The 25,728-nt window shown below is 56.5% G+C and overlaps 1 protein-coding gene across 17 annotated transcripts in view; it reads left to right on the forward strand.

The window, feature by feature from the left end:
• DYSF (dysferlin) overlaps positions 1-25,728 on the forward strand; it is a 229,666-nt gene that overhangs the window by 132,957 nt on the left and 70,981 nt on the right. For all 17 annotated transcript variants that reach the window (XM_055400236.2, XM_055400240.2, XM_055400242.2 and 14 more), the window contains 6 exons: positions 2,543-2,636; positions 3,056-3,133; positions 11,452-11,633; positions 14,313-14,453; positions 15,217-15,246; positions 16,875-16,904. In XM_055400236.2, coding sequence (XP_055256211.2) covers positions 2,543-2,636; positions 3,056-3,133; positions 11,452-11,633; positions 14,313-14,453; positions 15,217-15,246; positions 16,875-16,904 — 555 coding nt within the window. The remainder of the gene's footprint in view (positions 1-2,542; positions 2,637-3,055; positions 3,134-11,451; positions 11,634-14,312; positions 14,454-15,216; positions 15,247-16,874; positions 16,905-25,728) is intronic.

Genomic DNA, 25,728 nt, shown 5'->3' on the forward strand with positions numbered 1-25,728 from the left:
GGGGGGCACTGAGCTTAGCGGGGGGCCTCTCAGCCCAGCTCTAGGTATGTCTTTCGCCCTGGCTCTCCCAGCTTCTTCCCATCCCACCCTTGGGTAGCAGATGGGTGGGGGTGGACAGAGGCCCTGTGCAGCAGGGTGGACAGCCGCAGGCCCCTTCTGGAGGCTGGGGGAGCCTCGGCAGCGTGGGGCCATTCCTGGAGGAACACGGTTCTCCGTCTGAAGGGTGTCGCTGTCAGCGCCGGGCCCACCGCGGGCCAGGCTTGAGCTGCTTCTGAGGCACCTGGCCCCGGCCTTAGTGGAAACCCCAGGGAGGAGGGCGCTTTTTTTCATCACAGGCAGGCAGCCGTGCCTTTGGACGGAGACCCAGAAAATGCTGCCAAAGCCCCAGGCACGGGCCATTCAGTGGGGTATGGACGGCCCTTGCAGGCCCCCGGGAGGGGAGAGGAATCATGGGGCCCGTGGCTGCCAGAGGTGGCTTCCCTCCTACCACTCACCTCAGCGCCCTACTTGTGAGTGGAGTGCGTATGTGTGTGTGGCTGGCTGAGATGAGGGGCTATAGCGTCCCTCCAAACTCTCCCCCTGCCACCACCCCAGGGTGCATGAGCCGCTGGGGGCGCTGAGCCTTGTGGCACCCGGGGGCTGGCCACACCCTGTTTCTAGCTTCCTGACCTGCTTTCCGTGGTGTCCCTGTACCTGATGGGTCCCGAGTCTGGCCCCACCTGTGGCCTTGTGGACCCTGTGACCAGACCCGTTAGCTGTTGGACTTGGCAAGGGTGGTGGCGGGGCCGGCGCTGCAAGGCCGGGCTCACACCTGCCGAGAGCTAGGATTGTAAGTGTGGTGGCTTTTGGGTTTTCACCTGTGTGCTGTGTGACACCCCTCCCTGGTCTCCTGTGTGTGCGTGCATGCGTGCGTGTGTGTGTGTGTGTATAGAGAGAGACTGACTGCTTGACTCACTGATTTTGATTTCTGCCCAGGACTGACTTTGTGCTGAAATGTCCACTTTTCCAGCTCCTGGAATAATTTTGAACAAATACAGGATATATGAATACCACCCCTGAGCACAATTACTGACTTCATAGTTTATGACCTCTCCCCTCACCCCACCCCATGCTTTATTTCTCTCATAAGATCATTAATAGCAAATATTTATTGATTTATTATGTGCCAAGTTGTGTGCCAACACAGCATATAATTTATCTTCTTAATAATCAGGCAGCCCTGTGAGACAGATACTGTAGAACTCTCCCACACTTACAGATACTTGGGGCTTCCCTGGTCGCTTAGATGCTAAAGAATCTGGCTGCAGTGTAGGAGACCCAGGTTTGATCCCTGGGTCAAGTCAGGAAGATCCCCTGGAGGAGGAAATGGTAACCCACTCCAGTATTTTTGCCTGGAGAATTCCATGGACAGAGGAGCCTGGTGGGCTACAGTCCATGGGGTCACAAAGAGTAGGACATAACTGAAGGGGACAGGTATCCAGGGAGGCTTCTTGGACCAGGGGCTTGGAGCTAGGCCCTGAGGGTGGGCACGGTTTGGAGAGGAGAAGCACGTCAGTGGCTGTGCCTCTTGTGTTTGGAGGTGCGGGTGGAGGCTGGGTTTTCTTTTAAGGGTGGGTGTGGTTGGGTGTTGGGAAGAGGGACTGGGGCAGATGACAGTGTGGGGAGAGGGGAAGGGCCATGCAGAGGGAGCGATGGCAGAGGAAGGCTGTCCAGCTCTCCCTGGCCCTTCTGCTGGGCTCCTGCCACGAGAGGCTGGTGGAACTGATGTCCTGGAAGGCCAGGTCTGGAAGGGCGGGCTGCCATGTGGCTGGCACGTTTCCTGTTTTTGCGGGGCCTTGACTCCTGCTGGAGCTCATCCTTGATGAGGGGCTGCCATGTGGCAGAGGTGGTGGTGGAAGGATTTAGGGCACCGGGCCATGTGGTCCAGGGAAGGCGATTTATGTCCCAGTGGCCAATGAGGACAGGGGCGGGGACTGAGCGTCTGGCTTGATGCAGAGCTTCTGAGCCTGAGTGCAGACCGACCCCCCCCCGCCATGCCCTTGTCCCCAGGCTCAGCCTCCTCTGACCCTCAGCACAGTGGGAGCTGCTAAGAGATGAGAAGACACAGTGCAGCTTCTCTCCAGAGCTGGGGACCCAGCTGCGTGCCTGTGTGTCCGCACAGCAGCCCTGTGTCCAGGCAGGGGAGGACAGAGATGCCGTTTGAGGCCCTCCAAACTTGGGTTCCCCATAACCCCTCACCCTGGGCAGATCCCCTATGGATTCCACCCCCACTCCCACCCTCACCCCGGAGAGCCCCTTGAGTCCTTCCTCTGTCAAACTCTAACCTCTTGGGCTGGAACAACTCAAAATCCACTTCTGCTTGTCTGGTCTCTGCTAGAAAGGGAGAGTCTTTTTCTCTGTGGACTCTACATTGGGGTCTGGAGTGAAATAGACTTTAGCGCTTTGTCTAAAGGACCCTGGAGACCTGACTATCTGAGCCAGTCTCCCCGCCACCCCCAGCCTCTGGGGTCAGAATCTGCTGTGACCAGCTCTGTGTCTCCAGGGCGGCGTGGTGGATGACAAGAGTGAAGATTCCGTGTCCGTCTCCACCTTGAGTTTCGGTGTGAACAGACCCACGATTTCCTGCATCTTTGACTGTAAGTGATATCTGGCGGTTCCTGGTTGTGTGGGTTCCGTGATCAGGGGTGTGGGGGGCTGTGGAGACCCGGGCCTGTGTGCTTTGTTGGCGGGTCAGTGTTGTGTTGTGTGCCCGTGTGGGGTGTGTGTGTCAGTGCGGAGCCTGCAGTCCGGCAGTCGAGGTGCTGTGTGCTCCGACTGCCCTGCGGTTCATTTGACGCCTCCCCTACCTGCCCCCTCCCCAGTGCTCACCAGGCCCAGGACACAGCGTGCTGTGGCTCCGCCTGTGGGCTGCTCTCCTGATCTGAGAGCGTGGCGCATGCAGTCTCTGTCGTCCAGCCCCTCTGTCCACTGCTCTCCTAGAGACACGCTCCATCCTCCATCCCAGAGCCTGTCACCCCCAGCCCCTCACTCGGCATCTGTTTCTTCTCTGGTGCAGATGGGAACCGCTACCATCTACGCTGCTACGTGTACCAGGCCCGGGATCTGCCTGCAATGGACAAGGACTCTTTCTCCGGTAGGTGGGGGGAGTGGGGCGAGCTGGGGACCAGGGACTGAGAGCTGGGAACGAGTTGTAGGGCCTTTGGCCCATAGGGAACGTGGCCTGGGCTTCCCCTGTATCGAGGGTGGGGGCGCTGTGTTTGCTGGGTTTGTGGAGGTGGGGGCTGCTGCCAGCTCACCATGTCTCCTGGTTGCAGGGGCCTGCTTGGCCCCTCTGTGGGCTTTGGCTTTACTGACCGTCGCCCCCTGAAAGCCCCTCTGGCCTTGGCCCTGGGACACCCCTCTCTCCTGGTCTGCAGCTTCCTGCTCCACCTGCTCCTGCTCAGCCACCTCACTGCTCCCTGAGCCTGATGCCCCTGAGGAGTTCCGTGTGTGTTCTCTTCTTTGGACACTGGCGTCCCCCTACCAACCCAGGAACCACTCATGTCAGGGAAACTTCCAGGTCTTCAGTTTCTAGAAGCCCTTTATACCCAGCTATATTTTCAGTGTCTCCCCTGGAAGACTCAGAGTCACTGCAGTTCATCTTGTCCAAAACGAACTGCTTGGGCCCCCTTCCCCCAGATCCAGGCCCCCCTTTACTTCCTACCTCAGTCCTGGCATCACGTCAGTGTGGCTGTACTACCCACCAGGCTGGAAGCGAGCAGGTGCCCAGCTCTGTTGATTCTGGCTCCCGAGTCTCTCTCAGGCACTGTTCCCTCCTGTCCAGCATCGTGGCTGCTGTCTCGCACTGGCCATACCCCTTTTATCTGGGCACTCCAGTCATTTCCTGGCTTCCCTGTGACCTCCCACACCACCCCATACAGATCTGGTCATGTCACTCCCCTGATTTCAAACAGATACTAACACATAAATGGGCTTCTTCCCTGGTGGCTCAGATGGGAAAGAATCTGCCTGCAATGTGGGAGACCTGGGTGCGATCCCCGAGTCAGAAAGATCCCCTGGAGGAGGGCATGGCAACCCGCTCCAGGCAAGAATTTGCTTGGAGAATTCTACGGACAGAGGAACCTGGCAGGCTACAGTCCACGGGGTCGCGAAGAGTCAGACACAACTTAGTGACTTACATTTTCATTTTCACAACACATAGATCCAGAACTCTGTAGCCTAGTGGACGACTCCTTTGTGCTCTGACGCTGTGGACCTCACCAGTTTCGTCTTTTCCTAGTTCTCTCTCCGCTCAGCTCTGGGTGCTCTGACTTTTGTCAGAGCTCTCTAGTTCTTCCACGTTTCTGGCCGTTGTGCTCAGTGCCTAGAATACAGTCCCTCCCTAGTCTTAATCCAGTGAACTCCTACTCATCTTTGAAGACCCAGCCCAGATGCCCTCTGACTCTTCCCCAAGCCGAGCTGGTTGTTCCTTCCTCAGTACTTGGGCAGGAGCTTGCCAGCACCTCTCTCAGAGCCCTTACCCACCCCATAGATCAGTTGCCATGTGTCTCTGTCATATTCTTCCCACCATGACACTGAGCTCCTCAAGGAAGAGACCTTGACTTACTTTGAGCCTGTAGCGTCTGATAGCTAAAGAACTCACAGTGAGTGCTTGCTATGAGCCCAGGCACTTCACAGATGTCATTTCATATAACCCTTACTACTGTTCTATGAAGTAGGCATTTAATGTCCCCATTTTACCGACGAAGAACCTGAGACTCAGGTAGGTTAACTAAATTGCTTGAGCTGAAATAGCTGACAAGTGATGTACCCCGCTTCCAAACGTTTGGTGCTTCGTTGGGTAGAACTGAGCCCCTCTGGGAGAGTGACCTTCTTCCTAGACTGACACTCAGCCCACAGCCACCCATCCATCCCCCTTTCCAGGTCCTGCTCCTCCCCAGCCTGGGGAGCTACCCTGGTTCCTCCCCAGCAGCTGTGCCTCCTCAGCGTCCTCTCCTCTCAGTGACCTTTTCTCTAGCTCTGTGCAGCCGGATGTGGGGTGGATGGAGCAATTTCTCTTCTGTGCTTTGGGTTCGGGGTGCCGAGAGAGTTTGCAAGCGCAGTGCAGGGGCGTTGGCAGGTGGGAGGCCGATCTCTGCCACTGCAGTTTCCTGGGAACCATGGCCAGGATGCTTTCTGACACTCAGCACCTGCCCCGAGGAAAAGAGAAGTGGCCTAATTCCCAGTCTTGCTTCCTCTTCCTTCAGGGGAGAGTGTGAGAGGTGGGGGTGCAGCTGTGGGAGGAGTGAAGTGGGGTGCAGGTGGAGGACCCCTTCTCCGTGGGCCGTACTGTGGCAGACCTGTAGGAGGGGAGCTCCCCTGGGGGACCCGCACCTCTGGGGACCGCAGGCAGGGTCAGCCTGGTACCGCCCGCAGGAGACGTCACACTTTCCATCCTAGCTCCACCCCCGCCCCCAAATAAACATCCCATGAGCTTTGAGGGCACTGCCCAGGGCTTCCTCGGAGGCCACTGGCTTCTGAATGAAAGGCCTGATTGAGCAGCTGCTGGAAAGGAAAACAGCAGCCAACACGGGTGAACCTATAAAACCCAGAGTGTTTATTTTCACTCCCAAACCCTAAACCAAAGCAGTTTCTCCCCTGGAACTGACCCTGGGGTGGCTGGCGGCTGGAGGCTGTGCTCAGCCACTGGCTGGCGTTTCTCAGAGGAAACTCCTGTGTGGATCAGGCATGTCTGGGGCCAGGGGAGGGTCCAGCGCGGCACAGAGTCTGTCACTGGTCCCATCTTCCAGCCGGCCTGCTTGTGTCTGCGGCCATGCAGGCCCTCTTTGGGAAGCCCTCTGGCTTTTCTCCCAGTGGGGGCTCCTGTGGCCCTGGGCTGTGACCTCTGCTTGTCCCTTGTGGGGTGGCCTTGGGACTGCCCCAAGGTTGGTGCTGTGTTTGTTTCCTTCTCCTTGGCCGAAGGTGTGGGGGACATACAGGAATTGCTTAGGAAACACTTGTTGAGTGACACTGCTCAGGTGGGGAGGGAGGCTTGTGGCGATATTGCCTTGCAGGGAGCCTGAGGATTTTGCCTCAGTGGGGTTTGCCTGGAGGGCCGGCACCAATCCTCTGGACCCCCGGAAGGGTGTGTGTGGCCTGTGTTTGTGTGGTTATGAGTGTGTGTGGCCAAGGTAGTGATTAGGTATAAAAAACGTGAACTGGTGCTTACTTCAAATGACTTACATTGTGATGGGGTTGCCGCTGCTGCGTGAGCGTCTGGACTGTGAACTGGATCTACTTAGAATGGAAAAGATGGGACTCCAGACCTAGAAACCACACGTCCTCAGTGCCATGTGTCATGGGCAGTAGTGCGGCTCCAACCAGAGCTCAGAGCTGAGTTGCTCATCACTGTGGACCGATATTTCTCAAAGAGGCTTGGGGAGGACACCGTCTCCTTTGCCCAGTTATGCTCCAGGGAGTTCTTCTCTGCTTTCTCCCCCAGCCCGGAACTGCCCATGTGGTTTGAGGGAGCCACAAGCTGTGCTTCCAGAGCTGCCATCACGATGGAGGACCCCTGGGCAGCTCACAGTCCAGGGCACCGCCTTTGGCTTGAGGCCCCAGAAATTCCTCCTTGCAAGTGTCGTGGGTCAGTGGGCTCAGGGGCCGGGCTTGGTTAATGACGAAAATGAGAAGCTTGCGGATCAAATGCCAAATTATTAATTTATGGAGTGGGGTGTCTGCCAAGAAACTAGAGAGTCCAGTGCCCTCTTTGCTGGCCTCATGGTTCCTGGGAGGTCAGAGCTACGAGCTAGTTGGGTGGTCCTGAGGGGTGTTGATGCCAGGCCAGGCCACAGTGAGGTCTGCTGAACTATGGTTGCCCCCTGGCTGAGGTCACCTCCGTGGGACCCCAGGTCCAGACTCTGTCCTGAGTGGGGCTGGGGAGTCCTTGCTTGTGGGTTTCCTCTGTCTGGACTCCAGTCACAGCCCACCCCCCTCTTATGAAGCACAGCTTTCTGTTAAGGTTGGCTTTGGCTGGGGGAATTCTCCCGATGAGCTTAAGAAGCTATTTTCCAAGGTGCACTGGAGGCTTGTGAAACGCTCCACTTAAAAAGGGTTCCTGAGTGAGAGAGACTGGGAAACACTGCACACTTAGCAATTTACAATGCACAGTGGCACTGAAGGCTCTGGGGTGGCTGCAGGAAAGGAGCCTGTTGAACTTATTTAAGCGTTCCTTCGTTCCCCCGAGAACTCGCCTTACTTAGAACATATTTTGGGAAACAGTGATCGACAGGATTCAGTCCAGCTAGCTCGGTGTGAATCCGGGACCGTCTGTGGTCTGCCCGCCTGCCTTCTCCTTTGCCCTGTATTCCTGCAGCCCGGGGTGCTCCTTTCCTTGCCGCAGACAGGCTTGCTATCCCCCCAGTGCTCTTTGGTGCCTTTGCCCAAGCTTTCCTGGGTGCCTGAATGCCCCCTTCTCCTTGGTCTATCTTGGTTACCTCCTTATTCTTGACACTTGGGGAGGCCTCCTTTGGAAGTACTGAATTGAGGCCACCAGGTTCCACAGCCTACCCCAACCTCTAGTGCCTTGAACAGTTTGCTAGGAAGCTGCACATCACTTGTGTTATAACTGATGTTTAGTTACCATTTCTAAGCAGCAATCATGATCTTAAGAGTCTGGTCCATGTCTCATGAGCCTTCATATTCAAAGCACTGTGCTTACCTACCACATGCTGGTCAGTCAATAACTGTATATTGAACGAGTGATGGATTGCAAATAATGCTGGCGTGAACATCTTGGTTCATATAGCTTTTTGGTTAATTTGGATGATTCCCAGGAAAATGGGAAACAGGGTGTAAACAGTTTTATGTTGTTCAGGGCATGCGGCCCAATTGCTTTCCTAAAGGGTTGTTGAATTGCTTCCAGCAATAAAGGAGAATACCTATTTCATCAGCTATTCGCCAACACTGGGTTTTATAAATCTAAACAAATTTTTCTTAATTTTATACAAAAAATACTGCTGTTTTGTAGTTTTTCTTTGCATCGCCTTGCTCACTAGCAATCTACTCCACCCTGTCTTGAGGGGCCTTTTACCCTGATCATGACAGGAAGGAGGGGCGGTGACTAGGAGTCAGGGAGTCTGGTCCCCGGCACGTGTGAGCAGGAGACTTAGTCTTTCTGAGGCAAAGCCCCCTCTTCTAACAAGGGGTGCAACACCGCCTGTCCTGTCCTTCACCCTGGTGGTCTGAGCTGTTGGAGGGAGTGTACTGTGACTGGCGAAGGGTCCTCCTCAGAGCTCTGGGAATGTCGCAGAGATTGGGCTCAGGGCTGCAGGTCGAGCAGTCACCTGTCTGGGGCCTCCCACGATGTTGAGGTCCTGTAGAACCCTTGTGAGTCCTTGGCTGGAGCTCCCCGGACAGCCTGAGGTCCTCCAGAGCTCCAATCCAGCTTCTGCCTCGGGGGATCTCCATGCGGCTTGGCAGGTGAGGCTGGAGGCTGATGCTAGCCCTCACCTGCCGGCGTGGCCCTGGGAAGAGCCGGCCCTCCCGTCCCCTCTGCCTCTTCTTGAGGCCTGCCTCTCCCTCCTCCTGGCTTTCCTGGAAGAGGCTTGTGTCTGTGCATCTGTCTGGCTTCCCTTCATCTGACCACCTTGCTTCAGCAACACCCCAGCCCCCCCTTGTTTCTCTTTTGTCGAGGGGCTGGGCCTTGTGTGGGGAGAGGCCAGGCCCCGGCACACAGTAGCCCAGTGTCTGAGGCCCCAGGCCTCCAGGCCTGCTCCTTACAATGCCTTTGTTGTGTGTGTTTTCCTCCCCTGGGCGGGCGGGGCGAGCGTGTGGGTCTGGGTGATTTTTGTTTGAAAGCTGCCCCCTCCCTTCCCCCGTGCTGAGCTCATTGCCTGCGCTGATGGGGCTGCTGGAAGGAGTCGCGGCTCGGGGGCCAGCGTGGGGGGTGCTGCCAACACCAATACAGCGTGCAGGGCCGCCACAATGTGCAATTGTGATCTCTGTGTAAACGCGCTCGGTCTGGGGCCCCCGTGCTTATAAAAATAAAGCGTTGGGAAGCACAGGGGGCGGGAACAAAAGGGGCTTTTTCGCTGGCTCTCTAATATGGTTTTATTTATCGGAACGCGCCCTCTTTCCCTTACTGGAACCGGGGAGAGGTTCTCTGCCGAGCTTGGAGCTGATGGTATCACAGCCAGACGGTTTCATTAAACGCACAGACGCCGCTGGGCCCTGCCAGGGGCAGGAAAGGAACGGCTCGGGCAGCCCTGCCAGGCTGGTGCATGGGAAGGGAGCCCCGTGCCAGGGAGGCCTCCACCAGGTGGACATGTCTCTCCTGCCCCTTCTTCTGCCAAGGTCCCCCCGCTGCCCTCTTCTACTGCCAGAGTCAGATTCAAAACTGATTTCCTGCAGGAAGCCCTCCAGGATCTACCCCATGGTGCTTTTGTGCCTGAAGGCTGTGAACTGGTCTTAGCCTGGTGGCTGCCTCCCATTAGCCAAACACAGCATTGTTTGGCCAGTGAGTGCCTGTAGCCTGCTGCCTCCTAACTCAGATCCCCTCCTCACCCTTAAAACGAGCCCCCTGGGCAATAACCACAACCCTGTACCCTGTGCCTTGACGGCAGTCCCCCTATTGCTCACTCCAGCTTTTCCGCCTCCTCGACGGTCACTGGCTGCCACCTTCTGTGCAGTGGCTGTGGCGTGCCGCCTGGTCTCTTTGTGAACAGGGATCCTGGCTTGCCCCTCCCCACTGTGGGGAAAAGCTGTCTCCCCATCACACCCCTAGAACCAGCTGGACATCTGGGCACTAGATGTCTGGTGTGGAGGCCGAATGAGGTCACACTGGGGCCGTCCTGTGGGGTGCAGGGTGCTGCGGGATGGAGGAGGTGCCAAGTGTAGAGGGTTTGTGACGGGGCATTTGGGTTCAGCCCTGCCAGGCGTTGAGCATGCAGCCTCCTGCATCCTCAAACTTCTCTGTCCACGTGGCCTCAGCATCTGGCACTTTGAGGCTTACAGAATGGCAGTACACTGGACCTTGCCCCCTAATGACAGAAGCTGGGAGAGCCCCTCCTCCCAGCCTTTTGCTCCTGTCCCAGATTAGGTGCTCTCAGTCCCATGGGCCATTCTCCTGCTTTGGTTCCCAAGTGTAGCCCTGAAAGGCAGCATCGGCACCACCCGGCAACTTGTTAGGAATGTCAGTTCTCAGGCCTCACTCCAGACCTGATGAAGGAATCTCTGAGGGTGGGGCTGGCCTTCCAGGTGATATCTCTGCATCCTCACATTGGAGAACCACTGCCCTAGAAACTTCTCTAGTGACGCCTTGGGATCAGGCAGAGGGATGACTCCTGGTGGGTCCCAGGCCAGCATGACTGGGGCTGGCAGGGCTGAAAGGAGTTTGGGGGTGGGAGGGAGCTGCTGGGATCTTGAGGTTCTCCTCAGCGCCCCCCAGCTCTCAGCAGCCCTCGAATCCCTTTGTTTCTCTTTAACTCCCCACCCGTCTATGCCACCACCCTCTCTGCCTGAACCCTGGCAGTGGTTTCATAACTGGTCTCCCCACACCCACTTCTGCCCCCTCCAGTCTGTTCTCCAGTGACAGCCAGCATAAGCTTGCTGAAATGCAGACCTCGGCATGCCAGTCTAATGGCACCTCCCTCTCCACTCTACTCTGCCTCGACTGAGAAAGCTAGATTCCTCTCTTACACACCACTGCACCTCATTGCTAGTCTTCAAAGCGTGATCAAAATGGCAATTTTGTGTGTTTTTTTTGTATAGATTTTTGTATTGCTCCAAATGTGTTCTCAGTCTTTATCACCTAGCCCCTAGCTTGGCCTGCAGAAGGCACTCAGGAAATGCTTGCAGGATGGATGTCAGTCATTCCAAACCATCTTGAAGATGTGTGTGTGTGTGTGTGCGTGCCAAGTTGCTTCAGTCGTGTCCCACTCTTTGTGACTCTGAGCTGTAGCCTGCCGGGCTCCTCTGTTCATGGGATTCTCTAGGCAGGAATACTGAAGTGGGTTGCCATGCCCTCCTTCAGGGGGTCTTCCTAACCCAGGGATCGAGCCTGCGTCTCGTATGTCTCCTGCATTAGCAGACGATTCTTTACCACTCGCGCCACCTGGGAAGCCCTGGATGAGTGAATGAACAAGTGACTGCACCGTTCAGGCTCTCACCTCCTGCAACTAGACTTTTGCCCCAGCAACCAGTCCAGAAAGGAGCCCAGAGGGGGAGCTCTCTGGATCTCTGGGCCTGCTCTCCCGGACCTCGGCCCCCTCTCCCTGCAGTTGTCACCAGCTTGCCTCACGGAAGCCGGGGGTGGGGGGAGAACCCCCGGGACACGTCTCCAGCCTGGACATCGCTGCTGCAGAGTGGCAGCCACAGCCCTGCTTCAGCTTTGTGGCCACATGACTCCCGAGCGGGCGACTCTCACGGCCTCTGCTGTGTCCTGTCTCCCTTCCCTGTGCCCGGCCCACACAGATCCGTATGCAGTCTTCTCCTTCCTGCACCAGAGCCAGAAGACGGTGGTGGCGAAGAACACCTTGAACCCCACGTGGGACCAGACGCTCATCTTCTACGAGATCGAGATCTTTGGCGAGCCGAGCAGCATCGCCGAGCAGCCGCCCAGCATCGTGGTGGAGCTGTACGACCACGACACCTATGTGAGTCTGCCCGCCTCCCTCCCCCAGCCCTCACTGGCCACCCTCTCCAGGGCCCAGCACCCAGGGGAGATGCTGCTGCGAGGGATGGGCGCCCCACCAGACGGGTGCTTCCCGAGGCTGGGGCTGGTGGCCTCTCCCCGACCCCACAGGCTGAAGAGTGGTGAAAATTTTAGAGTCATTACACCTGAATTGCTGGCAAGTGTGCTGGGCCCATGAGAGAGAAAGGGGACAGATCTGGCCAGGGTGCTTCGCTGTGGGTTGGGAGCCTGGCTTTTCTCTGTCTCTAGCTTGCTTATAAGATCCCAGGTGGGTTCCTCCTCCTCATCGGGGAGCTGCGTTGACTCCGCACATTGTCCTGGGCTGAGTGGCCTCTCATGTGGGGTTCCTGGTCTAGGTGAGAGCCGGGGCTCAGGGACCTCAGGGCAGGGACTCCTCCAGGGAGCCAGCTTGTGACACAGGCTGGGTCCTCTCTGGGCACGGAGCAGGGGGTGGTGCTTTCCCACAGAGCCTGCTGCACTGGCGGGAAGGCTCTGCAGTCATGCTGCCCAAAGGAGGGCCATTTGCAGTGTGTGCCGCTGAGCAGTTGAAATGTGCCTAGTCCAACAGAGAGGACGATTTTCCTTGTTTTTTAGTTGAATCCACTAAACATAAATTTAACTACTGGATGCTGGTGTCTCCTGCACTGGACAGGAAAAGTTCAGGAGGGAGAGAGTGGTGGGCTGGAATGTGACAGGCTCTGGGTCATGTGAGATTGAGGTGTTGGGATGAGGCAGGGGGTATTAGCACAGTGTGAGGGAGGCCAGGCCGGGAAGGAAGAGCAAGGGGTAGTGGTCAGGGCATTGGAGGTGCAGCGGGGCCAGGGAAGCGTTTCATAACGGAGGGGAGGGATGCTGTTGGGAGAGAGAGACGAGGTTGGCCAAGGCGTATGTGGCCAAGAGGCCCTGCCTGGGTTGTGGGTAGCAGTGGATGAAAGGGAAGGGCCGAGTTTCAGAGGTGTGTCCAGAAGGAGTTGCCACGACTGGGTAGGATGGTGTGATGACCAGTGGGTGGCTGAAGGTGATGCCAATGAGGGCACCCCCAAAAGGTGACAGTGGGCAACGCAGGCCTGGACTGGGGAGGCCGGCCTGCTGGCTCTGCCCTTGGAAGAAAAAGCTGGCTCCATGGGGGCTGAGCCACTGGAGGGAGGGTCTTTTGGGGAAGAGTGCAGGGCCCGGAACCTTAGGGGCAGGAAGGAGCAGGAGGCGGCAGGACTGGAGGGTTCTGGGCCAGGGGCGTCACAGAAGTAGGTGTGAGTGCTGGCTGGGGCGGCGGGCAGCCACAGGACTTGGTCTCTCTCTTCCCATAGCAGCTTACCTACACTTTCACCAATGTCATGCAGATGTCACTCTTTCCCCTTCAGGCCAATGCCTAAGAGGGACCCCAGTGGTAGAGTACCATGGCCTCTTCTGGGTGGGTGGGCCCCAGGGTCCTGCTTATTGATAAGCAGATGAGGCTTATCATCTGTTGTACCTGTTGGCAAATATCCGTTGCCCTGAGCTCCTGCGGTCCTGGCTGCCCAGGCTCTGCAAGGATGCCCCTCCCCCATTCTCTCTGTGACCCAGTGACTAAAGGGCAACACTGCGCCCAGAGGAGCCTCCAGGACCCTTCCCGCCACTGTGGCTGGTGCCCACTCCGAGGGTCTGTGCTGGATTGTCACTCACTGAAGGGGGGCGTCTAGCTGGTGACCACTTAAGATGGCTCTGGACTATGTCCCCAGCAGTGAGGTGACCACAGGTAGGGATGCCTCCCAGCCCTGGCCGGGGTTTTGCCGGATGAGTGCCTCGGGCAAGCCACCAGGGCTTGTGATGGCTGTGGCACCATGTGGCTGAGACTCAGGTTCTATCTGTGGCCCCTGTCCTGGGGAAGCTAACCATAAGGCTGGAATTCACAGGTCAGCAAGGTCCCAGGGGTGCACATCAAAGGGCTGAACTTGGGCAGGGCTGTGGGTGATAGAGAAGAGCAGAGTGCAGCAGGGAAGGGGAATGGCCAGCATGAAGGCTGGGGTGAGGCCAGCTGAGGGCAACAGCTCGGGTAGAAAACATGTGGGAAGGGATGAGACAGGGGTGTGAGCGGGCTCCAGTGAGCGGCCCTTCCCTGCCAGGAGGGGTTCAGACTTCATCCTCTAGGCACTGCAGGGTCATGGAATCACAGGAGCAAAGGAATGAAAAGATGCAAACATCATTTTAACAAGATGCATTTAATTTGATGAGCATGATCACAGTCTCCCCATGTGGAAACTGGAGGGGGGAGTCTGAAGGTGAAACAAATAGGAGATACAAAAGTCCCGGGAACTATCAAGCACTTGTATTGCTCAGGACATTCAAGAGATGCTAGGTGGCTATCACTTTTGACTCTAAGGGGCTTAGAGTTTGGTTAGATTGAAGCAAGGTGAATGCTAGCTAGACAAACAGAGGGACTCCGTGATAGGAGTCGGCTCTAGCAACAGTGGCAGGAGGCCACTCACATGTTTTCCTCACATCCTTCTAAGGGAGGCAGAACTTAGCATTTGCACCAGGGGCTGCCCTGACTTCTGAGGCCCTTTCCAGTTCAGGTGCCCAGGTGTAGGTCTGGTGACAACTCTGAGGCCACCAGACCTGGGGCTGGGGGACGCTGACTCTCCTTTCTCCACGCTTGGTCTAGGGTGTAGATGAGTTCATGGGACGCTGCATCTGTCAGCCGAGTCTGGAACGGATGCCCCGGCTGGCCTGGTTCCCACTGACGAGGGGCAGCCAGCCCGCCGGTGAGCTCCTGGCCTCTTTTGAGCTCATCCAGAGAGAGAAGGTGAGGCTGGTCCATGTCCGGATTCAGGAGGCCCAGGTTGGGAGTGCCTGGCCGGGGAGGGTGGCAGGCCCAGCGAAGGGATGGTCTGATGGAGGCGAGGGGCTCAGATACATTCTTCTTCCCTCACCAAGGGCCTGCATTTAGCGGAGATCACTGAAGGGCCACCTCTGGACGTTAGGCCTCCTGCCGGAACCAGTTTTGTCCATCTTTTCTGAGCCCCAAATCAAGGCACGATCTACACTGGGGCAGAAAGCTGGAATCTGAACTGTGTTCAAATGTCCCAGTCCTCTGTCATCTGGTTAGGGGGCCTCATTGTCCTGGGGAAGGGGACTTCAGGGACAGGGCCGGACGGGAAGTCTGTTCTCGTGCTGCTCACCACGGCCTAGCTGTGTGACCCTGGCCAGCCACTTCCCTGCTATAAAATAGGGGCTTGGGGTTAGAGCCATGTCTTCAAATGTGCTCTTAGTGTGATGTGAACCTCTAGAATGTAAGCCGGCCAGAAGTGAGGCTGCTGTGGTGGAAGTGTCTGGAGGGGACTTGGCATACTGTAACCTGGCTTCCCCTGCACCTGCCTACCGGGCACTTCCCAGGAATCCCGAGTCTTCCCGGGAATAGTCTGCAGATCCTGGGACTGTCCAATCGCAGACATATTCCACTGGTGTCAACTTGTGGTTGGGAATGTGTTTGCCTGGCCAGGGCAGAAAGGATGCTGGTGGGGCCTTGGGTGACAGGCACCTAACCAGAGCTCTTTTTTTCACCCTAGCCGGCCATTCACCATATTCCTGGTTTTGAGGTAAGGCTCACTCTTAACTTGGCTTCTTCAAGCTTGCCCCCTCCCTGTGTTTGCAGCCCACTCCCAGGCTAGGAAGGGCAGTAGGCACACATCACCACCATCCTGCCTTCGAGCCAAGGAAGGTGTGGGTGAGGTCTTAGGGGCAGGGTGGGTGGGGGCTGGGGTCTCTGCCTAGCTCAGGCTTCCCTGCCTTTTTTCCCCTGAGAATTCCAAGGATCACAGATGACTCAGATGGAGCGGTTGGTCACCTAGCCCAGTGGCTTTCCTCTGGGCTGTGTGTTGGAATCCCTTGGATAGATTTAATAATCACCAGTTCTCAGTCCCAGCACAGACCAAATGCAGTACGATCTTTTGGGGGTGTGGCTCAGGCCACTGGTATCTTTCAAAGCTGCTCTGGAGATGGGACTGTGCAGCCAGAGCTGAGAACTGTCGACTCAGGCCAGTGGTTCTCAGCATAGATTCACTGAGGTAGGTATTGTTAGAAATGCCAAACTTGGGTCCCACTTTGAAGCCAACTCTGAGAGGCAGCGCAGCACCCTGGGTATTTTTGAGCCCTCCAGGGGATTCCCTTTCAGAATCACTCACCTTTTAGAAACTCTGATCAATCGACTGTAGTTCCCAGCTCAGTGTTCCCACCGAGATCCAGTTTTCTTTCCTCTGCTAGTAATGGGGACTTGGTTCCCATCCTCCTCCTTCCCTTCCTTCTCCTGTGGGTCATGAAAAATGTACACCTTTTTCTGGTACCTGGGCTGACTTGATTTGGGAATCCTATACTTGGCCAAGGGTTGCCCGGCTGCAGCTTTGAGAGCCCAGGCAGTTGGGCTCTGTCTAGATGCTCCCTGCTTATGAGGCAGGGAAGTGAAAATGTCGTGCCTGTCTCTTTGTGACTCCATGGACTGTAGCCCACCAGGCTCCTCTGTCCATGGGATTCTCCAGCCAAGAATACTGGAGTGGGTAGCCATTCCCTTTCCCAGGGGATCTTCTCAACCCAGGGATCGAACCTGGGTCTCCTGCATTCCACGCAGATTCTTTACTGTCTGAGCTACCAGGGAAGCCCTAAGAGGCAGGGAGCCCAGATGAATTTGCAGATAGTTCTTCTGTCTAAGACCTCCTCCCATCCCTTTTCTTCTCACTCCCTCTCCTGCTCCCTGTCCAGTCCAAGCGCCTGCTTTCAGGTCTGCCAGCCCTGAGCATCAAGCTTCTCCTTGGTTCTCCAAGTTCACAGCTCCAGCAGCAGCTCCAGGGATCAGGCCTGCCCGCATCCTGGGACTGATGCACAGGGTCTGCGATCCTCCACCACCTGTCAGTCAGTCAGTCTCCTTTCTTCTGTCACTTTTAGACATGCCTTGGCTCTAGGTTCATGCTTTGGCCTCTCCTAGCAGTTTCTCTGCATCAGCGTCTGTTGGACCTTCTTTCTTCATTGCAGGGACCAGGCAGAGAGTGTGTCTGGGCAGCACACCCCCCTCACCCTAGATGGGAAGTGTTTTCTTTTGGCTCATTTTAGGGGTATCTGGCATGTTGGTCTCTGCCCCAGCCTAGTGCTCCTTGTCACTAATGGTGAACGTCTATTCTCTTGCTTTCCTCCCTCCATCGTCTCCTGAATGTGGACTGTCCATGGTGGGGTCCAGGTACAGGATGCCACAGGGATCCTGGAAGAGGTGAGCTGGACCCTCAGAGCTGTGGCCTGTGGCGGGGTGGGCGGGTGGAGAGAGGGGAGAGGAAGGCGGTGCCCGGGAGCCTTCCTGGTTCCTGGTGCTCCAGTGTGTGTCTGTCACATGGACCCCTGTGTGGAGTTCATTTCCCGCTCTTTGCATGGATCCAGGGTTGCCTGGGTTGTGTCCTGATGTGATTCTGGCCTTAACTGGCTTGATGCTAAGTTGGAAGTCACATTTACCCAGACCCCAGGGACAGCAGTATGGAGCCTCATCTGGCTGAGTACCAGGTGGAATGTTTTCAAGAATAAAGATGTTCATAAGGGGACAGAATAGTCAAAGAAGCCTTGCTGGTGGAGGTGGCATTAGGCAGACATTGTGTCAGAACATGCCTTTGACCCAACAGAGCAAGTGCCAGTTTGGGGCCCGGCTGGTTTAGAGTATAGGTTGGGTTGGGGATTCCTAGGTTCTGGGAGAAGCCTGGGGTTTGCATCCAAAAGGAGCAAGGCTGTGTCCTTTGCTACGGCAGATGAGGAGCACCTTTCCGTATGGCCTCCTGCGTGCGTGTGAGTGGGCGCTCCTGACTGAGCTGGGGCAGAGGCCCGGGCACAGAGACAGGAAGGAGAGCCCTGGTCAGATGGGGGTTGGGAAAAGGGCAGCCTCTTCCTGCCGACAGGGAATCCCCAGGCTGGGAGCGGACACCATTTGACATTTTCAGTGCAATTTGGACTTGAAGTGCAGGGTCAGGATGTGGGATCGCAAGGCCCGGCGCCCCTTACCTCATTTCCTTCAGCTCCCAGACCGAGGTGGGGTCCGCCAAGTGAGCTGGCTGTAATTGCGCCTGACAGGCAGCCTCCTGCTTCTGGCTGCAGTTGCGAAAGACTGCCGATTTGGAAAGGGGACCAGAGTCCTGTCCAGGGAAGCAGCACGGAGCCCTCTCTCTTGATTGAGAGCATTCTGTGGCCAAAAGCCACAGCCTGCTCCGAAGAAGACCCAGCCCAGGGATGAGTTATTAAAAAAAGTTAAAATCCTTAATAACTGGATTTGTAATATATAACAGTGGAGGCTCAGATTCCAAGAGCAGGATCTGGCTGTGGTCTTGTCAGGAAGCAAATCAAAATCTGCAGCTTCGGGGCCAGAGTCCGACAAGGGCCAAGTGTCCTGCTGCAGGGCCGGCCGGCCACAGGTCAAGGCGGGTATGGGTTAGCAGCACCAGAGGAGAGCAAATCCTGGGGGTTTGCTGGGCGCAGGGCTGGGCCAGCACCTCCCAAGGGTCCTAGGCCTAGGAGGGTGGATGGAGTATCAGCTGGTCTAGGGAACCATCCCAGGAGGTGATCCATGACCCCTTCATCCCCAGAGGCAGCCCGCAGCTCACCCTGTCCCTCTGTGTTTGAAGGCTAAGGTTCAGGCTGAGGTCCTGAGTCCTTTCTGGTTTTAAGAATCCCTGGGGACGGGGTGGAGGCAGGTTAATCTTGCTGCTGCCTCTGGTCCTGCAGGAAGCCTGACGCCTTAGCAAGATTTTTCTGTCTTCCTTGCTGCAGCCAGGCTTCTGCTTGGTATCCCTCATTCAGCCCCCTCCAGGCTCCCAGCTTTATCCCTGTGAAGAGCGCTCCAGCTGTGACCTGTGAAAGCCATGCCAGGAGCTTAGATTCTGGGCCACTGGCCATGGGAGCCCTCAAAAGTCTGGGAGCAGAGATGGGTGTGTTAGGAAGCTGTCTGGCTGCAGAGAGGTGTGGGTTAGGGAATGAGGGGCAGGAGAGACCAGCTAGGAGGCTTTTGAGACAGATGTGATGGGGGCCTAGGTCAGAGAGAGGAATGGAGAGGAGCAGTGACTCTGGAGGATGGTTTAAGGACAGCCTCTCCTGTGGGGACGGCCTTTGGGACAGCATGCATGGGTGGGAGGCGTGAATGAGGTGAGAGGCCTCTCCCCAGGCTGAGGACTCCTGCAGCTGGAGGACAGTGGGGATGGCATCCTGGAAGAGATGACTCTGTGCTCCCTTTGGGGGTCCACTGCTTTGGGCTAGGGTCATGTCACCGTGTGGGGCCAGGGTGGTGGGCAACGAGATTTCCCCTGTGCCAGGCATTTTGCCCACCTGGAGTGCCCCTCTCCGAGTGCTCTTGGTGGGGAAAGGAGACTGTTGCGTGGTATCTTTGAGGTTTTGCTGTGGGGGAGACTGGGTCCTCGTGGCAGGAGGGGAGAGCTGCTTCCCTTTCAGCCCCCAGCCCTCCTGTCTATCCCTCGCTGCTTTCTCCTCTTCCGGAGCCTCACTCTTCCCCTTGTCCAGCTCTCCCTCTGCATTTCCCTCTTTCTCTGTTTGCTCCTTGGCCCGGACCCTCTCTCTCCCTCCTTCTCCCCGCCTCTTCTGAGCCCTCTGTCTCGTTTCTTTTCCTTTTTGTCTGGAGAACAAAGGCGGTCTGCGCTGCCAAGGGGAATGAGTTCAAAGAAACTGCAATTTTAGATTTCCTGAAAAATGGAGAGCGCACAGGCACGTGTGAGTGTGTGCAAATGTGCACACTCATGAGGGCATGTATATGTGCATGCACGCACACACACACAGACACACACACACTGCACAAGAGGTGATGGCAGATTCCTTAATAACTGAGGGCCCCTGAGCCAGTGCAGAGGAAGGCCCTTTCTGGGGACCCTTTAGGTGGGATCAGGGCTTGTGGTCCTGAGTACCTCAGGGGGCGTGGTTCGGAATACTGCCCTTGGTTCTGCTACTCCTGTCTTGCCCCGTGGATGGATGTCCTGGAAGAAGGCAGAGCGGACTCATGGAGTTTTTGCTGTGACTTGGGGGCCAACCAGATGTCACTCCATCCCCCTCCTAATCCAGGCAATAGGCTATGGCTTTTAGTCTGAGATATCCAAGAGATGTACCCTCCTGCACCCCCAAATCCTCCAGAAGGGAAAATTTGGTGTTTTGCAATCAGGAAAATAAGCCCAGTGGTCCCCCCCACCCCTATCCCTCCCCCAAGGCTTTAATTTAAAACACTGTTTTTCCTGGGAAGTGTAATTAGAGCAGCATGTTGTTCCTAACGAGCTGGGTGGGGCAGGCAGACAGTGGAGCCCTCCCAGCCCGCCCGCCTGGAGCTCCCGGAGGAACAGGGTCTGAGCGTTCAGAGGGCCCCCTGACGTGCCCCGCAGGGTGCGGTGGCTACTGTGGCAGCACTGCCCTCGGTGGCTGGAGGGGCCGCTTGCACTTGCCTCTCCACTGGGGATGAACACAAGGCTGTCTAGCGGGGCGGCCTCTAGGACTGGGAGAGGAAGCAACCCTCAGGGCCCGTGGCCTTGGTTCCCTGCACTGAACTGGCCAACAGGGTGGACAGATGAAAGTGGGTGGCGGGTGGGTTGTGCTCAGGTCGGGAACAGAGCCTCATCTGTCCTTGAGACCTTGTCCTCTTGGCCTGCACTATCTCAGCGAGCGCCCTGCTCACCTGTGGAGCCCCATCCATGCAGCAGCCCTGGGTCTGCCCTCCATTCAGGCAGGGTGGGGAGGGTCAGCATGGAAAGGGTGGACCCCACCATGGAACGGCTCATCTGATTAGCCTTCTGTTGTGTGGCTGCCCCTGAGGTCTGTGGTCCTTGGAGTCCCCGGTCACACTGGGGACAGTGAATCAGGACGCCCCTGCGGTGCTTTCAGCCTGCATCCACCCCCTCCCTGGCTAGATGTGCTGACAGGGGTCACTGCAGCCCATCCCACTGAGAATCGCTGCCCAGGAAGGAGGTATCGTGCCTCTCAGATGGGCTTGACTGGATGGAGAAACTTGGGCAGAGGAGTGGCCGTTTGGCTGGTACTACAGGACTCTCAAGTGTGAGATGTTGGAGACCAGTCAGGACCTTGGGAAACCGGAGCCCAGGGTCACATAGAGGGAAAAGAAGTCAGAGAGAGGGTAGAAAGGAGTTTCTGGAGTGGTTGGGAGATTTCTGAAGGATGTAGAGTTTGAACTAGGCCCTAAAAGATGTGGTTGATTCTGGAAGATGGCAAAAGAAGCCCATGCAAACAGAGAGAGCCCTGAGCAGGCCCAGGGGAAGGAGGTTGGTGATGATGCAAAGCTGTTGCAGACAAGAGTGTTGGAAGGATGGAGAGAGTATTGGAGTAAGTTCTTTCTCCTCTCAGCACCCCCACCATTCACCCTCTGCCATTCCTATCTCCCTTCAGTTATCTGATCCTAAGCCTCTATTTATTAGACAGGGGGTTCAGCTGTGGTCCCTGCATGCAGAATTGCTAGTTTAACAAGTCAGTTGTGGTAGTTTAGTCGTTAAGTAGTGTCCGACTCTTGCTGCCCCATGGATTGTAGCCTGTCAGGCTCCTCTGACCATGGGATTTCCCAGGCAAGAATACTGGAGTGGGTTGCCATTTCCTTCTCCAGGGGATCTTCCCAACCCAGGGATCAAACCCACGTCTCCCGCATCTCCTACATTGCAGACAGACTCTTTTACCACTGAGCCATCTGGGAAGCCCATTGGTTTAACATGGGACACAGACAGATGAACACATAGAAGTGACACAGGGTGGTGTGTCTTTCAATTGGACAAGTGGCTCTGTAAACTGTGGGGCGCTTAACTTAAACTTGGGGCTCCAGGGAAGACTTAAATGGACCTAGAGTCTGAGTCTGAGGTAGCCAGTGGAAGTGGGTGGAAGAGTCCTTCGGACAGGAGGACCAGTGAGCTCCAACCTCACAGAGAATCTGGTGCCTCCTGCAGCCTGCTGGCATTCCGAAGGATGGGTGTTGAGTGTTTCTGGGGAGATGGCTGGTCACTGCTTGGGGTCCTGCCGTGGAAAGTTAGTGGTGAGATGTGAGACCAGAGAGGTCAGCAGAACTAGAAGATGAGGGGTCTTGGAGGCCGCCTCAAGGAGTTTGGGCTTCATCCTGCGTGGGTGGGGAAACTTTGATGGGTTTTAAACGGAGTGACATTCTTAGAAATTGCCTCCTGGCAATTTCAGAGTACAGTTCTCATTCATCCTTGGAAGGAGATGCCAGATATTGTTTGTTGTATTGTTGTTGTTTAGTCGTTAAGTTGGTCTGACTCATTTGCGACCTCATGGACTATAGCCTGCTCAGCTCCTCTGTCCATGGGATCTCCCAGGCAAGAACACTGGAGCGGGTTGCCACTTCCTTCTCCAGAGGATCTTCCCAGCCCAGGGATCCATCCTGGGTCTCCTGCATCGCAGGCGGATTCTATACTGCTGAGCCATCAAGGAAGCCCAAGATGTCACTTAGGAGGAGGCAAAAGAGGGTGGTGAACCAAACCCAGAGAAGAAGACGGGTGCGTGGGCATGGGAGAGCTGTAGGAGACAGGTCTCTAAGGCTTGGGGACCAACGGGGGAAGGAGAGCCGAGGGTGGCATGGGGCTTCGTGGCTTGGCTGTCCGGGTGGATGGTGGGGCTGGTTTCTGAGATGACACTTGAAGAGAGCAGGTTTGAGGGGGAACTTAGCGAATCCAGTTTGGGACAAGTTCAGTGTGAGAAGCTGGAAGGACGTGTGGATGAAATAGCAGTAAGGTTGGAGATGTGAGTCTGGGGCTTAGGAGAGACGTGTGGGAGAAGAAAGCCTAGGAGAGGGCTGGGCTGAGGAGCAGGAGGAGGCTGCCTGGAGACACAGCCCACAGCGGGTAGAGAGGGCAGAGAGGTCAGCGGTGAGGAACCAAAGGGCCTGTTTTAGGAAGGAGGCCGAGGTCAGCTGGCCAGAGGCTGCTGAGGGAGGGAGAGAGATTCGAGCCTGTGAACTGCGTTTGAGCTACTAGCAGCTTGTTGTTACTTTTGGAGAGAGAGGTTTCCAGGGAGGGGCTGCAGAGGGCAGAGCGAGTGCGTGGGGCAGAGGGTGGCCTGGAAGTGAGGGAGGGGCGGGGGATGGACACAGCCCTTTTCAGGAAGCGAGAGAAGAGTAGACACAGAGAGAAGGTGTGGACAGACCCGAGAGGTCATCTTGAGACCATCTGTAAGTGGGGAGGAAAAGAGGCAGCAGATAGCGTGGAGAGCTGGGGAGGGCTGGATGAGGCCGGGTCAGGGGGCAGAGCGTGGGGAGGCACAGAGGCACCCTGACAGTGAGGGGCGCCTGCACGCAGCGCGGTGTGCTCAGTGGGGAGGGGACCCCACAGAGGCGGGGGTTCTGGGAGTGGCAGCGAAGGGCGGGGAGCAAGGATGTCCCGGGACTCCCGAGGGTGGCATGGTGGATGGAGGTGGCCCTGGGAGGAGAATGGGGGGCCTTGAGCCTGGTCAGCTGCCCCGCGGACACCCCGCTAAACGCTGTTTCTGCTTGTCTCTCCTTCCCGCCGGCCGGGCCTGGCCTGCACAGCTGTGTGCGCCTGCCTTCCTCCTCCAGGGCCTCCTGCCGACAGTGCTGGAGCCCAGGCTTCTCCAGGTTCTTGTTCCCTGTCCTCCCCTGTGACCAGGCTCCTGCAGTGGGGAGCCTGGGCCACCACATGGAGACACGAGCGTTCTCTTGGGGAGCTCGTGGCAGCCCAGCGGGACAGCGGGGTGTGGAAGTGAGGGGCAAGCAGCCAAAGGGGCCCTGTCCAGAGCTTGGGCGCCTGGAGAGAAGTGTTCTGGGGGGAAATGTGTTCCCGAGTTTTCCTGGTGATTTCAGGAGAACGTGGAGAGCTTGTGAGGAATTTTTTGTCTTCCTGCCTGTCCACCCAGGAGCCTGGGGCTGTTCCCTTCCTGACCTCTTCTACTTGTCCATTTTAGCATGGACCTTTGGCCCTGGGCCCATGGTTGGCTGGACATCAGCCTTGAGCAGGCCACGAGCAGGCTTCCAGGCGTAACCTTTTTAAAAATGAGGTGACCCTTGCTACACAGTTGTCACAGCAGGTGGCCTTGGAGTACCAAGCCAGACATGTCCACAGCGGCCAGGCCACTGCGGGCTCTGCCCCCACCCTCCGGGGCACCAGTCACGTGGACTGTGGCGTGCACAGCAGCCCCTGGGTGTGCCCGGGGCCGCCCTGCTCGTCACTGTTCCTTCTGATGGCATCTGTTGCTCAGTCTGAAAATGTGGGTGCTTCCTGCACCTTGTCACCTGCCTGGTGGGTCTGGAGGAAAATGATGAATTCCTTCACATTGTGCTTTGGTGATGCTGGGAGAGCTATGGAGCTGGTGCTATTCTGAGAGGTGCCCCTGATGGCTCAGCTCTGCTCAGTCAGTGGGGGGGGGGGTCAACAGCAACACTCGTGATGGAAACAGTGGCACCACCAACAATGCACTGATCACTTAGGCCCGTGCTCTTTATTAAGCACCTCCCATGTGCCAGAAACACTTCATATTTGTTCTCTTGTTAAATTTTAAGAGCCACTTTGTAAGGGTGTCATCCTGGATCTTCACATGAGAGTATTGGACCACAGAGTTTGAATAATTTGCCCAAGGTCAAACAGCTCAGAAGCCGCAAGGTCAGGACTAGGACCAAGGTCTGGTTTGATTTTGGAAATCACCACCACCGCAGGTCACGAGGCGCAGCATCGTCGGTGTGCCTTGGGCAGGAGTGACAGCTGGGGCCGGCTGTGAAGGGACGAGGTGGGGGGAGGCTGGTGTGTCTCAGGAGCTGCTCCCACCATCGGCGTCAGGGCATCTGCAGTTGGATGCAACACCCTTTGGGAAGGACCCCAGAGCAAGTCAGCTTGGAGAATGAATCCCATGACTCCACTGTTTCTTAATGCAGTCATGTGAGGCAAGCTCTATAAAGCACACAGCACAGCCCTTCGATTTGTAGTTAACATTTCCTGAGTGTCAGGGCCTTCGTAGCTGACGTTCAGGTTCTGCACTGCGTGAGAGCACTGGCTCTACGGGAGTGTGGTTTCCAGCGCAGACATCGTATGTCGTTATTTATTATAGCAATTTCCAGTAGGTGGCAGTAAAGTGTCTTGTTCCAATAAACTAGTAAACTAGGATGATTTTCTGACATGGAAGTAAAGAGCTTTAAGCAAGGGACATCTTTTTCTAATTGTCACAAAGTTGCCATGTGGACTCCTATTGAGAGTTTACATGAACCAGGAACTCTTTTAAATGTTATCAGCTTCTTCAAGCCTCACATGAAGCTTTAGAGGTTGATAATTTTTAGTAACCATTTTGTAGATGAAAACCCTTGAGCCATAGAGTGAAATAGCTCATTTAAGTCAGTAAGTGGTGGAGTTGGGGCCCATTCACACCCAGAGCCCGTGTTCACACCGCTGTCGGGCGTGGCAGCTGCCTGGTTCACAGTGACATGTGCTTCTGGTGCTTCAGCTGCTTCCCCGTGGGTGAACAGTCCATCAGGGTTCTTGCCCAGGTCTTTTTGGCAGGCCCATAGCAGGCAGAATTGACTCCCTCACCTCTTGCCCGCGGTGTGAAAGAGCCTCCCCAGCCGGCCCTTTGGTGCCCGGGGTGGCGGGCTTTTCTAGCCCTTCTCCTTTTGTAAGCACCTCTTCTGGCCCACAGTGCAAGCGTTCTGTTCAGGTGTGTCACACCTCAGGACAGGTGCGAGAGGCGGGATTTGGGGGCTGGCCAGTGTCTGGGGGTGTGGATCTGTGGGGGCTGGAGATGGAACACAGGGCGGGTGATCAGTTGGGAGGGTCTGAGCTGGACGCGGGAGAGGCTAGCAGGTGGGTGCGTGGTCCTCTCGGGGGGGGGCTGAGACGGGCTGCAGTGGGCGTGTCAGGTTGGACTGGACAGTGCATGTGTGTGCATGTGTGTGGCAGGGACTGGGACCCCCGGGCGGGTCTTTGGTGGGAGGAGTGGTGGCCCGGGGCTTGTCTGAAACAGGCTCACCTGATCCCTGGGCCGAGGCGCTGGCGCTGTGACCCTGGAGCAGAGGGTGCCTGGGAAACTGACTGAGCTCTCTTGCTCCGTCTGCCCGG

This window comes from Moschus berezovskii, chromosome 11, assembly GCF_049115385.1.
Source record: "Moschus berezovskii isolate FMDL1 chromosome 11, NW_MosBer_1.0, whole genome shotgun sequence".
Classification (NCBI taxonomy): domain Eukaryota; kingdom Metazoa; phylum Chordata; class Mammalia; order Artiodactyla; family Moschidae; genus Moschus; species Moschus berezovskii.